Consider the following 15860-nt stretch of genomic DNA (forward strand, 5'->3'; position numbering starts at 1 on the left):
GCTCTGCAAACAATTGTTATAGTTACATTTCATTACGGTATTACATTATAGACTTTTTTTACTTAAGTATATTGTTTTTTCAAGAAATTGTCTTCAAGGAAACAGGTTAAGCAGTAAAAGGCAGTTTTGTTTCATTCGTTTATATTTAATAAACAAAGTGCAATTCAGAGTATTAACCCTAACAATTGAACAAATTATGGGGACCGCAGTGCGTCCCCTTGCTGACGGTGGTGCCGCGAGGCGCGCGTAGACGCAGGTCACTCGCGGCCCCCACCGACCGGCTCCTCACACAACCGCCATCATCGGTTGATGACACCAGATATACAACAGTAAACCGATCACAGAAAACATTGACAACATAACCATAGTCGTTCAGCAACTTCCTAAAAGGAACGCCTACAATTACATCTTAGCAATAACCTCGGAGAAAGAAAACATGATAGAGGCAGTGCGTGGGTACATTCAGTTTACGTACCCGCCGCACCTGCTCCTAATAACGATTGACGTTTTCTTTCTAGGAGGTGTTCAATGCTTTCTGGAAAACAATAGTTGAAAGTAATACCTATCCTTGTATATGAGTTATGTCAGGATTGGGTCACAATGTATTTGTGGATCAGAAGTGAATATGGTCGAACTCAATGAGCGAGTTATCGCCGGAGTGAGTCAGATGAGCGTGAGTGCTGGTCGAGACAGTGTAACAGCGGTACTAGTCGACTGCTGTACTATATACTATATGCTGTATAGGCACCTCAGTTCAATGTTCCCTATCGACGAACGTCAACTTATTTTACACCGTTTTTAAACAAATCATACAAAATTATGAAATACAGATGAAATGATCATGCATGAATACAATATTTTGCAACCCGATGAATGATTTTACTCTCAATAATTAAGATTCTTGAAAAGGAGAAACTTTGCTCACAAGCTAACATTATTGCAGCATGATTACTGTAACTTTATTGAAAGAAGTATAAACGTGATATCATGTAATTTAATTTAGTTATTTGTATAAGTCATTCCGAAAGACCCAGGTATGAATTTAATAAAATAATATTTTGTTTACTACAACTTTTAACGAACGTTTTATTAAGCTATAGCCTTGGATATTTTACCATTTATAACAATATCGACCCGTTCACAACGAGGCATATCACAACCTGTACCAATTGAATCAACATTGTTTGTAAAGTTCTATACTAGCTACTGACACAAATACATCTGAAAATAAAGTTAGGGATCATAACCACGATTCACGGAATCGAACAAGAAGGAAACAAAGGGCCATTGCTTATTTACTGCCCAAATCCTAAACTGTACAATAGATTTCAAGAATCGAGAAAGTTCTAACAAAGTTAAATTTTTAATGCGAACCAGGTCGTTCAACGGTATGAAGGAAGACGTTTTTGTGCTAAAATTTTCAGAACTGGCCACCGAGGTGGACCATTCGAGACGGCGACTACTCTAGCGTAGAGCTGTCGAGCTGCCAGCGGGCCGCCGGGCCGCAACCGCGGGCAGCGCGCGGCCCGGCACAGCCACTACTGCCACGTACCTACTACGTTGTCTGGCGGCTCCCTCCGCACGGAACCACTCGTCCCTCTCGAACACCTTTCTTGACTCTATAAGAGACTAGTTGGTAGTATTACATTTCCCAAGGTTAACGACCCTTGGTCATTTATTGGTTCTTGGGAGAAAAGAGCACGAGTCGCTGACAGGAGGTCACAAAGTTTCATAGGACATTAGTCGGATAGGCAGTATTCGTTTGAGCGCATAGGAATGGCAGTCAGCGGTAACTTATGTCTACAGGGGGGCGCGGGCGGCGAGGCGGGCGGCGGCAACTCCGACGCCGCGGCGTCGACGCCCGCGCCGCTTCGCACATCACAACTTAACAAGTACTCGCGTTATCACAGAACGTTACGCATGCGCAGCCGCAGGCGGGCGGGTCGCTACGACACCATGATGTGTGGCGCGGACAGCAGCACGGCTAGCGTGGCAATGATTGTGAACAGGGTAAAGATAATAAGGCACAGTCTGTCCACGACCATGGCGGCGAACTTCCAGTCGCGCGAAATGTCCGCGTCTTCGTCGTCTTTGCGCATCTGAAAAATTTGTACAGTTAAAGTGCTTTATTTTATTTCTCGTGGCTTAGGGTACATTATCTGCAGATATTTTTTTACTTTCTGGCTTATGGCTCTCACCACATGAATCAATTTTGTATCACTTTTTAACGATAGACAGGAGGGGGCGAATACAACCCCTGCATAGGTCATGTTTGGACGGATGAAACTCGTGAAGATTTTCAACTGTTACTAACTACTGTTGTACTGTTATACTAACTACTGTTTTTTAAACTAACACCAAGATATGTAAGAGGAAACACATTAAATATTGACCTGATCTGTGATGACTCGAAGCTCTTTGAGTATGAGCGACAGCTCATAGTCGACACCGAAGCAACTGTGCGCCGCCAGCCCCGCGCCATTCTCCTCAGCCCCTCTGTAACAACCAATATGCTCTGTAGCCTTCCATTTGCGAGTACTCCCTAACTACAAGTGGAGCCGAGGAACGAAGGGAGCTACTGGATTTATGCTCGTTAGATGAGAAAGATTTAAGATCCATAGTCGAAGAGTCGAGTGAAGAGTGAAATTAATGTGATTTATAAATCTCTATGTGATTCATCAAATCTCTATGACATGTGATGTCGATGCCAAAGCTGTTTTGGTCGGGTGTAAACTGCGGATCGTTCGAGGCAGGGTGTAGTATCGTAACCGTGCTATTTACGGCGAGTAGTGTTCGTGTAGATCGTCGAGGGACCTGTAGTATCGGCAGCAAGGCGGCTGCTGCGCGTGCGTGTGGCGGAAGTCGTCGTCGATATCGAGCACGTTCGCGAGGAGCGACTTGGACGAGCGCTCGCGCAACTCCAGGTCCGGCGGCGGCGGCGCGCGAGCGGGCGGGGGCGTCGCCGCCGAACCCGGGCGCGACATGCGCAGGATCCACGGTAACCAGTACAGAAACACGCAGCGGATCTGTACAACAAATAAACACATTATTTACTCTCAAAGTAGGTAACACATTTTAAGAGACTATTTGTCACAGTAATAACTTACCCAGTCGCTCATTTCGTGCGTGTCTGCGTGCCGATGGTGGTAGTTGAGGATGAGTATGGTGGAGACGACGGAGGAGGCTACCATGAACATGATGCAGTTGAAGTAGGTACCCAGTAGAGGCACTGCATCGGAGGTCGCCGGCATCGTCTCCGCCACCATGTTCAAGAACACCGTTAACGACAGCAGGATCGTCACACCTGAACGAAGTGACAAGTCTCGTATGGTTAACAACATTGATGCTGGCCATTTCTGGCGGATAAAGGAAAATATTCATTTTAGGCCCAAAGATCAAAGTGCCTGCCAGAAATAAAACTTCTTTTTATTATGGCACTAAATCTACGGCCCTAAAATGATGCCGTCCTTTACTTACGCTAATTGTCAGAAAGAGAGAGCTAGTCCTAGAACTCTGAACTATTTTAAATACTATATAAACCCCCCTCCCAACCCCAACCAACCCGAGCCCTCAAGAATCCCCCCCCCTGGACCTCAAGTCCTGTTTTTTGGTAACCAATATAAGTACGAAACATACCTAAAGACAGCTTTTCTCCCGAGTCGGGCGGCAGGGTGAACCCTAACAGCGCCATGGAGGCTATCAGCACGCAGGGCACGATCAGATTGAAGAAGTAGTAGAGTGTCTTCCGTCGTATCACCACCGCGAAAGTGATGTCTATGTACGGCTCCGGACAGCAGTTGTAGTAGATTTCATTCCGCTTGCCTGGGACGCCTGCGCACATTACAAGAGAATATTCCTTTTTATTCCGGTTAGGACTGTCGCATTTGATTATAGGTGAGGCCAACTTCACCTCAAAACGCGTATTTTTAAAAGCTTGTGAAATTTAAACCTCAAATTCATCATCATCATCATCAGCCCATTAAGGTCCCCACTGCTGGGGCACGGGCCTTCCCTTTGGATGGATAGGGAGATCGGGCCTTGAACCATCACGCGGGCCCATTGCGGATTTATGGTTATTAACGACTGCTAATGCAGTCGAGACCAACGGCTTAACGTGCCTTCCGAAGCACGGAGGAGCTCTCGAGAGCTCGGAGAAATTTTTTTTTGTGATCACCCATCCTATGACCGGCCTTTGCGAAAGTTGCTTAACTTCAACAATCCCAGACCGAGCGCGTTAACCGCTGCGCCACTGAGCTCCTCAAATTATTGTGTACGAATTAGACAGGATAGGATATTTAAATCGAACGGTTACATATTAGAATAGGGCGTCGCTCGTCAATCTACACAAATTACTTATTAGTGTTTAAAGTTTGTACGTTAGTGACTTCGTTTGTTGAAAGTAATCTCTGAAACTACTGAACCGATTTCGAAAATTATTTTACTAGTATAAAAATATATCGTCACTGGAAAGGCAAAATTACATAAGCGCCAAAATATCCTAAAAGGAGTCCATCTTATAATATCATAATATAATATAATATAAAAACAAAGTAAACTTACGTTGACGTCATCTAAATTGGATAATTGGGTAAAAAGTAATGATAAAAAACGATTAAAATACTTTAAACGGCTTTTTCTTGAAATGGCATTTTGGCGCTTACGTAATTTTACCTTTTCAGTGACGATATTATTCCTGAGTGTTATATTTAATAACCGAAGTCAAAGCGGACGGAGTCGTGGGTGGTAAGCTAGTCATGTATAGAGTGAAGTTCTACGTGGTCGAGCGCTGTGCTCATGATCTGGAGGATCCGGGTTCGAATCTCAGTGGAGACATAACACAAAATCACTTTGTGTTGCCTAGTTTAGCTAGGAAATTGCAGGCAATCCGAGAGCACGTTAAGCACTGATCTAAGAAGTCGATCACTGATCTCACAACCAACACGAAAGAAGAATAAATAGAGTGCATTGGTTTAATTTTATGTAGTAAACAAGTTATTGCATAAGTAATTGCCTAATTAAGTTTACAGGCTTTAGCAGCGCCACAAATAATTTGGAGACAAAATTGCACTTAATTTTGATACGGTTTGCAATTACCTACAATTTGTACTCGTTTCAAAAAGTTTCATTTCATTGCGCTCTTATTCTTTTTTTTTTAATTTGAACGCGATAATTTGCATCCCGTCATTGATTTCAGTGGCTTATACTTTCATTGCACCGATAATTGATTATGCAAAAAATATAAAAAAAAAAAAAAACGACGTAATTTTGTATTTAGAGTAGTGTAACGGTAGATTGAATTCCCGCTTTCACTTTACTTCCAAGAAGGAGAAATTGCGGTTTATTATATTTAATATCTTATTTCATTTTTAAAGAATATTAAATTTAAACTGACCTATAAGCTCCCATTCGCCATTCGTGACGAAACTGCTTATATCTCCACCCGATTCATCTTGTAGTTGTAGGTCCAACTGTGAACAAAATATAATACATTTGTAAAAAAATAATGTTTAAAAGATATTCTAAGAAAAAGAATGGCTTTGATTTTTTTAAGCTACGTAACTCGCCCTGATACTCGTATTCGCCTATACATACGAGTAGTTGGTTTACATAATTTACCTAATCATCACTAATTTATGAGCCACGCTCTTGTCGGTGTAGCTCTCATGCTACTTTTTAGGGAAAAACAGGGCAGTGTTTATTTTCTTGCCTTCCGCCCCGCAGTACTTTGTGACGCGAGAGGAATTGCGCCCCAGAGTAGTCTATTTCAAAGCCGTACCAGGACTCCTACTTACCTCATAGGAATTTACCTAATAAAAACTGTAAAAGAAAACGCATAAATAAAATTAATGACCACTTCCAGAATTTCGAATCTCTAATGGAAACTTGCATTGACTTCAAATATTATTTTTTAAACATTCCTATTTTCAAAAGCCGCTGATATTAGTGTGGATTTCGAATTAAGTACATAATTTACCACTTATTACAGTAGTAGTGGGAACTAAAGGGATTACCTATATATGACGTAAAAGTGGTTTGAGGAAGCTTCATCGTCAACTCGAAAGAAGTAGAATTTCATGACTTAGACTTTTTTAAAGCACATAGTAACGGGTTCTTACCGCGTTTGACATAACCGCGTAAACTTAAAACAATGTTTAGACTTTTTTGACGTGATTTATTGTAGATTTACCGCAAATGGCATTAACTACTTGGCCGGACAATGGGGTGCGCTGAGGGCTCTCGTTCGGTAAAAAAATAAGACAACAGGCCTGAGGGTGCCTGGTTGGCCATATTTGAAATTAATCGACTCTAGTGGATCGATAGAGATAAACACTGAAAGAGGGAAAACGTCGACAACGCCGGCGTGGTTGGTATAGGGGTCCTGAAGTGTTTGTTGTCACGAGTCTCATGGCTAGAGTAATCGGGTCGTTAAAGCTATATTATGTCCTTGGGGCGCTTGACTTAGACTGTCATCTGTATACTCACTTGATATCCATCATAAGTCCAGCTGCCGAACTTCATCTCGCAGCGCTGGTCGTCGAAGGGGAACCAGGTGATGTCTATCTTGCAGGTACTCTTGAAGATGCCTGGCGGCACGTACAGGCACGACCCGTTGTTGCGTACCACCACGTTCGTGGGGTACGTACTGTCAAACCCTTCATCCGCACTTTATGGGGCAAAACAACGAATAAGTAATTAGAAATCAGAATAATTTATTCAACGTAATTATTACGAATAAACTTGTTGAAGGTCAATTTAACATTTTTGAATCTACATCTTTTGTCAAGGTGTTATGATGGCTAAGAAGAAGAAATGACAAGAAACTGCAACAGCCACACATCTTTAGTATACATTAGGAGTTATTTAATAACTAGAGGAACACGTATGTATAAAAATACTTGCTGACGTCATAATCTCCCTAGCGTTATCCCGTTTTTCACAGGGTCCGTTTACCTAACCTGAAGTATTGACAGTAGTATTGACTGTAAAAAACTGGACCTTTTAAATCTTCAGGTTGGGTAAGCGGAAAAACGGGATAATGTTTGTTTGTTAATTTTCTACATGTACACCATCTCACTAGGGTAAGCGACTATGGAATTCCATTTGCTTTGATCCTTACAAACTACATGTATATATAAGTACTGAAACAACTAAATGCAGTTGGATAACTGAATAAATAAACAAAATCTCGCGGTAGACACGTTATTTTCAATCGAAATTTTACCTGGTATGAAATTAATTGAATATCGAACTTTTGTTGAATAAAAACACATTAAAATGTGATTTCTCAAAAACACGCTCACGTGGTTTTCAGTAATAAGGCAACGAGGGGTCGTTTACAAGTAGGTACATGTTTGGCTGTCAAAGATTAAGTGGGTACGCTAAATACCTAGAAGGTATACATTTTAAAGAAAGCAAGTATGCCAGTACCCTACATTCGTCTGTAGGGCGCACCCTTATCAAAACCTACTTTAGTTTTATTGATAGCTTTACTTGGTATTAATAACAGATTTACGCCGCCAAACTTATCAAATATTAATGAACTTTGATTGCGGTGCGTTGATCAACCGCGGTCACAGTCTGTTAAAATTAATGAGGCAGAAAGTCAACATCGGTTACCTGATAGCTTCGGAAACTATAGCATTAATTCAGAACTGGTTGATTGTGTTTTTATCGTCGATTTTAACAGTCACAAAAAAATCTTATAAAATATCCTTACCTACTAAATAACGTATATTTCATTTTAAATTTAGTTCTATAAAGCACCTACTTGCACGAACAAAAACATTAAATATGTATATGCCTGTATTTCGTATTATAATGTAGGTATATAATTAACTAATAACTACTTATTTACTTGTTCGGTGGTGAAATTTACAGAACGGTCTCTAAATTATTTCAGTGGGTACTAGATGTTATGTTGTGTGTGTGTTCATACTTTGTTTTATAAAATATTTAATCGCATTTATGTATCGATATCGCATTGGGTATACCTGTAAAGATATTGTTTAAGAATTATGGAAATAAATAAATAAATAAAGAGTAGAAGAGTATATTTAAAAATAAAATCAAATCAAATATACTTTATTGCACAGAACTAAAATCAGAGTATATTTTACTTACTAATGACTTTATAAAGAGCAAAGCTTAAATAGACATGCAGGAAATCTTAATTACAAGTTTGGTAAAAAATAAAATAACGATTGTGAGTGGAAATAAAACTTGATTGCATTGAACGTGTGAGAACTTAACTTACCTGTTGTACATAAGGACATCTGGTTTCCATAGCCTGTGGGGCGGCACCCGCAAGTCTTTGACGCCACCGAAATCAGAAGTGTTCCACCTCAGGTTCATATCATTCCACTCCTGCGAGGATAAGTTGTAAGTTACTTAAACATAAAGCTTACTGTCCACAGACTAGGAAAAAGCGGACGTACCAGGCCGGGGCACGGGATTTTGCTACGGTCTCATACAAATTCTCGCGTACCGGCTCGTTTGTCTTGCTTACCCGTCTCTGTGTACATCAACCTTTAAAGCTGTATTTTTACAGACATTTAAAAGAAACGGCGTAAACCATAAATTGAGAGATACTCGTGAAATAAAATTGCATCATTTACTGCAACGGTACTTGTGTTTAAATTGGAAGTAAAAATATCCCACGTCTTTTTCTTAAAATATTTGTTAAAACTTATGAAAGGGGAATGGGTAAAATTATATCACACGTGAAAACACGTGAGAGTGGTGACTTTTGAGAAAGGTCTAGCCGTGCTGTACATTTTATATAAAGTTCATTATTGCCATAAAACATAATATGTAATTTTAAGAAGTAAGTAGGTACAATTAATAATATATTATTAAGGAATGCAAAGAGACTACAGTGCTACTATTTTCTTTATGTCCGTCGGCAATAATTGCATTTCCGAACACAAATGTATGCTAATTTCCATGTTGTGGACTTAATATCAGAATTTGAATTCAGAACTAACAGTATTATTGTTGTTTTGTTCCCGCGGGAATCAAATTGGGCAAATAAGTGTATAGGCTTACAGACAAAGTACCTTGAAAACCCAAGAGGATCTAACATACTTATGTTTGGGCTAACGGTTGTTTTGCACGTTTATTTTCTAATAGGTACTTACATAAAATATTGCAGTAAAACGACTCCAAATTTTTCGTTTAGGTTTTTATTCTTTTAAAGCAAATTCGTCAATATTTTATCAACAGCCTTCAAAACATATTTTCCCACCGCAATTTCGACAAGCATGTTGACATAAAATTAATTGGATGGTTTTGGAAAAAAACTCATTGCTACGAGAGCGATGCCACACGAAGCGTGGTGGGTTTTTTGCGATGTTGCTCCGTTTTTTTACAGCCATCCGATCATGACTTATCCAGGGGTCGTTTTTGCGCAGAAATCTATCACTTACAGAAAAACTACGGGTGCCCCGTGGTTTCCTGGCAACGAAAATCTGCACATTGACCTAGGTGTGCCAACCATTGCCCAATAGCTTAAATTAGCTTCAAAACGTTTTTTCGATTCTGCTCCGCACCACCCAAATCCCCTGGTAGTTGCGGCTTCCGAATACATCCCGCTTAGGGACGGTACTAAAAAGTATCAGAGCCCGAATGATTACTCTAGCCATAGAGGCGGCCAATCTGCTCGCGACAACAAACACTACAGAACCCCGATACCGACCTCGTCGCTGTGGTCGACGATTTGTCTCATTCAGCGCTTATCGCTATCGAACCACTAGGTTCGATTAACTCTTTCAAATGTTATTCCTCCCAGATGACGCCCTGAGTCGAGGTTGGCGCCACCTTGGCACCCTCAGGCCTTAAAGTTATCAATATCTTAAAGTTGTAACGGGCCCTTAGCGCTCCCCATTTGCCCGGCGAATAGTTAATGCCATTTGCGGTAAATGCACAAGAATTTCATCAAAAAACGTTGTTTTATATACTTAAAAAATAAATTACAACGATTATATTCAGTAAGAAAGAGTCCTTTGTGACGACGCAACGTACCGGCAACGCGCGTGAGGCCACTCTCTTAACGTTATTATGAGGCTATAGATAGGTAAGAGCCAGCCGTTGGTAAATAGAGCTTAATTGTATTGCTAGCTAAAGTCATCTTACAGTGACATCAGCAAAGTGGGGCTAATGGATTAAATAATAATTGGCAAACATAGCCTGTGACAGTTTGATGGGTGAGCTGAGCATACGTCCAGGGTCGTAATGGTATTATGTACTTACCAGTTTTAGCCAGATGTTTGTTATAAGTAGCTGGTTCTTCTCGTCCTGTTGACAAAAGTGTCTGCTTAGTGTCCAGAATTACATAATTAATATCAACACGATGTTGAGACAAGTAACAATTAGTATTATTTATTTAACGAGTACGAGAATATCGAATTCATAATATTTTTAATTGCTGTAGAATAGATTTTTTTTTGCATTTGCGTCGTAGCTTCGCGGCGCACCATACAAGAGAATTTTATATGTATACTTATACCTAACTTCGGTGGTGAAAATATTTTTTTATCGATATAACTAACAACCTCCGTGGTATAGTAGTTAGAGCGTTGGGCTTACGATCTGGAGGTCAGGGTTTGATTCCCGATGGGGACCTTGTCGAAAACACATTGTGAGACGGTCCTTTGATTAGTAAGGACATTGCAGGCTTGAATCACCTGATTATCTGAAAAAGTAAGATGCTTCCGTGCTCCGGAGGGCACGATAAGCTGTTGGTCCTGGCTATTAGCCGTAAAACAGCTCCACCAACTCGCAGTGGATCAGCGTGGTGGAGTATGCTCCATACCCCCTCCGGTTGATTGAGGGGAGGCCTGTGCCCAGCAGTGGGACGTATATAGGCTGTTTATGTATGTTCGATAGAATCGAACGGCAGTATGAGGCCCTTTTTTGTAGGCCTCATTAATTTAAAACAATAATTTAAATTACTTACATAAGCTATAGATACTAGAGCCGTGAGTGAGAAAGTCGTATTATTAGACAAAACGACGTGTTCAGTACAATCAGTGATTAAGTATATTTCATCAGAGATAACATATAACAAAGCTTCAATGCGCGGTACCAATTAGATCTGCCAAAATACAGGCCTCGTATTTCTGAATTGTTCGTCCCCAATTCACGAAAATATATAACTGTCTCATCTTGCAAACGACGAGTTCTGATGTGCTATGTGAAATAGGTATATATTCGCATTCCAATCGAAAACGCACGATTCAAAAATACGGCTCCAAACCAGTGCTGTTACGTTTATTAGCATACTGACGTATCAGTCGAGATTAGACCGATCGATTATTTGCTCCACCAACCCGCATTGGAGCAGCCTGGTGGAGTATGCTCTATACCCCCTCCGGTTGATTGAGGGAAGGCCTGTGCCCAGCAGTGGGACGTATATAGGCTGTTTATGATCATTTGCTATCTAACAGTAGTTACCACGTCGATGATCTGCATGAGCGTGAGGCCAAAGGAGAGCTGCAGCGGGTCGCTCTCGTTGACCACCGGCCTCTCCAGCACGTTGTAGTGGTCCAGCAGGTGGTGAAGCAGACGCTTCTCGTGGTAGCCGCCACACGCCCCTGGTACCAACACACATCATTACGAAATACAATAATATACTTACATACATACATAAACTCACGCCTATTTCCCACCGGGGTAAGCAGAGACTATAGAATTCCATTTGCTTCGATCCTGACACACTTCTCTTGCTTCCTCCACATTCATCAATCGCTTCATACACGCACGCCGGTTCAGACTAGATCGTACCAACCTAAACCTAATCCTTTAAACCGTTAAACCTTTTCTAAGGACATCTCCAATTTGGCCAATGTAAGTCCAAACAATAATATACGTTGTCATAATGACGATACGGATAAAATTCGCATAGACAGGATGCGGAAAGATTGTGTTCTTTCTAACATGATGGAACATTATAATTATAGGCGATGTGTTGATAACTAATCACCGTGCGATTCATCATATGTCAGTATATGTATGTAATGTTAAGTACACAGACGCTTCACTAATAAATTGAACCTGATGGTCTCAGATCGGAAAGGCTGGATGAATAAAACAGGATAAACTCTAGGGAAGTTATATTTTTTGTATAGTCCACCACCTTCATCTCAAGCAGTGGGTATATGATTATATAAATAAGATATATAATGTATATAAATTGACCTTTAATATTTCAATATACAAACTAAAATAACTAGGTGGGAAATATAATTCAATTTCGTGCGATCATAATATCCGTATGCTCAAACGGGTGTGCGAATTGTGGGTAATATCATCAATCACTCGCGTCGTAGAGGGAGCTTTCGCCGTAATCGTCACATTCGGGAAGCAAGTTGTCTGTTGGGACTCTCGAGTACGGAATCTCTTTAAATCTCGTCTCCTTACATCGATGACACTGTGTAGGTAGTACCTTACTAAGTCTTTGAACGAGAGGGTCCCGGCACTTGAATCTTTAATGAGAATAGTAGCTGCAGTAGTTTTAGGCGGATGAGACGTTCGGTATGTAAAAAAATATTATTATTTTTGAATTTTAATATTGGTACTTGAATCCTGAACTTGAATTATTACCGGGATTATTTCTACCGGGATTAGTTCTTATCAAGAATCTTGGTCTTGCAAGTAATTAAATTACATCACTATTCTATTTTTAGAAAGCTCGATGAGGTGTGGGTTCTTAGTTCATCTTGCGATGCATGTTCCTTTGACTACACCAATTGGGACATACCTAGACATGAGCTTATATTATGTTTTGTTGTTATTATATTTGTCAAGTAAGTATTATAATTGTGTAAAGGTGTATTTTTAATGTAAAATTTTACACTATTTAATAATTATATCTAATTGAATTCTAAAATAGGTGTATACTACAATTGTAGCCTTAGTTGTATGGTATTTATTGCTTCAATGTTAAGTAAACCAATATTTGATATAAACATTTTATCACGGTGGGTTGGTAGTCAGTCTGAACTGTTTTATATTCGTCGTCAGATACAAGTAAGTAGGTACTTACTTAAAATCGACACCAATTGATATATTAATATGATTCTTGCATCTGACCATCCGACTAAGGATTATGAGGAAAATTATATATAAGATAATGAAATACAGCTAGAGTTGCTCTCTTTCCAGAATGTCGAATAAGATTAAAGGATTTTTGTTTTTAACCCGTGTTTAGGGAAATTTATAAAATGATTGAGATTATCCTGAACAAACTTGCCAAGTTTACAGTATTGTATTATAGTGGTATCTAGAATATTTCCAATTTCATGGATATTGAAATAATATAAATATATAATTTATTACATTTCTGCATACTTACATTATAAATAGCTCAAATGTTATGTCAAGAAACATATTTTTTTTTATCTCATGTCCTATATTTAGTACAAAAGACTTCAACGCGCGTTCGAAGATTAAAATAAAAATGTCGATTTCGTTAACGTGGCTTCTCTAGTTGTTTTATTGTTTGTATGTAGTTTGTATTTATTTTATTTGCCCTGAAATAATAACATTATTGCTGAGGTCCGGGATCACAGAGAATGCATAGTCACCTGACCTAAGCATTCCATCTCTGAGGTCACTAATTCTGAATCCACGAACAAAATGCTGTTAATAACGGTATTGTTAAATAAACAAAAGAGCGGCAAGCGGCCAAATAAAAGGATTTCATATGAACAGAGGTCACTGATGCTAATTCGTCGTGATTTATGGCGCCGCCATAGCCACGTAATCGAATCAAAATGGCGATATTATGTAGGTAATTTAACAAAGCGCTCGTTCACTGAGAGGGTTGTATTATTTCGGTTACGACGCTGTCTTTTCGTGGCGTAAGTAAATGAATGTCACGCGACAACAATATGCCTCTTGGCTCTTCCTTTGATATCAAATCGGGCTACTAGACATGTTCAGGCGGTTCGTTATCCCCTCTCAGGGGCCCTCGAATGGTCGTTACGTTATCTGAAGCTGAACGCTCTCGAGGTTCTCGATCGAGTGCCACGTCTGAGGGTAGCCTTTTGTAGGAAAATTTGCCGCTCGAGATCCGAGCGCCCAAATCTTTGATGTTCAGTACGTGACTCGGCATATCCGAGAAAAATAGCGAACATGGCGACGCACGCGGGAACATGAAAGGCGTCGTAAATTATTTCGAGTAAGTAGTTCAGAGAGAAAAGGATTGTGCGGGAACTTTGTTTGTTAATATTATGTATATAAGTAATGGTCGTTTCTAACGTGCAACTCTAGCAGAAATATTTCATGATATTGTATTGTCTTACAAAATATATGATTTTACAGATTTACACATGATTTGTGCTAATCTGAGGTATTAAATGGTCTACTAACTGGTACATGTTTGATTTCTAAAATGGGAGATACAACGTGTAATGGAATGCTGGGCGCCGTCGGAGGCCTAGAACCAAGTAGGCCCGGGGTCAGGTGTAGGTGCAAGCGAGGCGGTGCTTACCCCTCGGCCAGAGCAGGCCCAGCAGCAGCAGCAGCGCCGCGGGCGCCGCCGCCAGCGCGCGGCGCGCCCGCCCGCCGCCCATGTCAGCGCCGCGCCGCCGCCGCGCTGCGCGCCGCCGCCGCCGCGCCGCCGCGCCGCGCCATCTCCGCCCGACACGCTTCCCCCCAGCCGCACTCCCGCCCCCCTATTCCGATCTATCGAATACGATCAGCTTAAAATTCAATTCTTTTATGGTTTTCATATATCAAACCTCCTTCACGACCGCTCGCCGACGGCCACGCGTGCCGTCCGACCCTCGAGCATCGCCGACCGCGTCACGTTTAGGTTTGTCGGGCTACGGTGTGTTTTTGAGCATTGTTGTGTAGCGGAGTGCGGCCGACCGTGGGGCAGCGGAGCCGCCGGTGTGCGGACTGGCGGAGCGGCCGCGGCGGGCGGAGCGGCGCCGGCAGCGCGCGCCGCAGCCCCCGCCCGCGCCCGCCGCCGCCGCCCATTCACTCCGCGCCGCCCGCCCCCGCCGCCAGCGAGCTGCCGGCCTGCACCCGGTGCGGACCTCGCTCCACTCCCGGGACAACTCTTCTCTCCTACCTACGTCAATGTCTCATGCTACTTCGACAGACATGCTTCTTTCGGAACACACGTCGAACTTCCAGTTCGGATTCGTTTATATATTTTCTTTAATGCTATGCAGCAGCTTTACAATGATAACAATTACAGCAGCTTCAGAAACAATAATGAGTATATTGGAACTCTATTGAAACTTATATCATTTCATATAATATATATTATTTGTTGCTCATCATCTCATGTACTCTTTTCAAATCAAATACCTGATTAACGAGTTAATTTTGGAGGTGACAAAAATGTGTAGGCGCTGTGGAATCTTGCGATTAGAGGTTCGATTGTTGTGGCCGCGAGTTGCGGAGGCTGCGGGGCTGCGGCGGCGCGGGGCTGCGCGCCGCAGATCAATGAGGACGCGTCCCCTCCCGCGACACCTCGCTCCCAACAACCACGAATTTTCGACTCCTAACTCGAACATTGACTTTCAAGATATCAGCTGACAAACCCTTACGAGTCGATAAGCGGCCCCTAAAAGAACCGAACCGGTAGAGATTTTGTGGTAAGAGATCGAGTTTTATCCTCGGCCATCATTTCAACGCCTGTCGATTCGGCTAGATCCGATAATTTAATTTAACGTTTCTTTTAGTTATCGTTTTATTCGGGTTCATTTAACACGATTTTGAATGGTCAGCAATAACACCTACGTGAGTAACACGATACTAACGACCATAAATGCACTTTCACGCCTAATGAAAACCGGAGTAGGTTAGGTCATATTTACATTCTAAAAATACTGTCTGTTCATCTTGAT

At 41.3% G+C, this 15860-nt stretch overlaps 1 protein-coding gene across 1 annotated transcript; it reads right to left on the minus strand.

Annotated features, from left to right (window-relative positions):
• Positions 1 to 189: 189 nt before the first annotated feature.
• LOC126375460 (neuronal acetylcholine receptor subunit alpha-7-like) lies at positions 190 to 14573 on the minus strand. The gene is made up of 11 exons (XM_050022393.1): positions 14492 to 14573; positions 11452 to 11591; positions 10249 to 10293; positions 8255 to 8364; positions 6484 to 6664; positions 5393 to 5468; positions 3637 to 3831; positions 3108 to 3304; positions 2782 to 3026; positions 2394 to 2496; positions 190 to 2099 (listed from the first exon to the last, which is right to left on the minus strand). Exons 1-11 carry the CDS (start codon positions 14571 to 14573, stop codon positions 1947 to 1949), a joined length of 1527 nt encoding a protein of 508 aa, XP_049878350.1. The 3' UTR covers positions 190 to 1946.
• Between the last annotated feature and the right edge of the window lie 1287 nt (positions 14574 to 15860).

The sequence above is a fragment of the Pectinophora gossypiella genome, chromosome 2 (assembly GCF_024362695.1).
Source record: "Pectinophora gossypiella chromosome 2, ilPecGoss1.1, whole genome shotgun sequence".
NCBI lineage: Eukaryota > Metazoa > Arthropoda > Insecta > Lepidoptera > Gelechiidae > Pectinophora > Pectinophora gossypiella.

Bases quoted from the DNA above. Each gene is read 5' to 3' on its own strand.
- LOC126375460 (XM_050022393.1), bottom strand. From the start codon at position 14,573: ATGGGCGGCGGGCGGGCGCGCCGCGCGCTGGCGGCGGCGCCCGCGGCG. The intron at 8,365-10,248 runs GTAAGTACATAA...TTATCCTCGCAG, and splicing joins CAAACATCTGGCTAAAACTG to GAGTGGAATGATATGAACCT. The intron at 3,832-5,392 runs GTCAGTTTAAAT...TAATGTGCGCAG, and splicing joins TGGCGAATGGGAGCTTATAG to GCGTCCCAGGCAAGCGGAAT.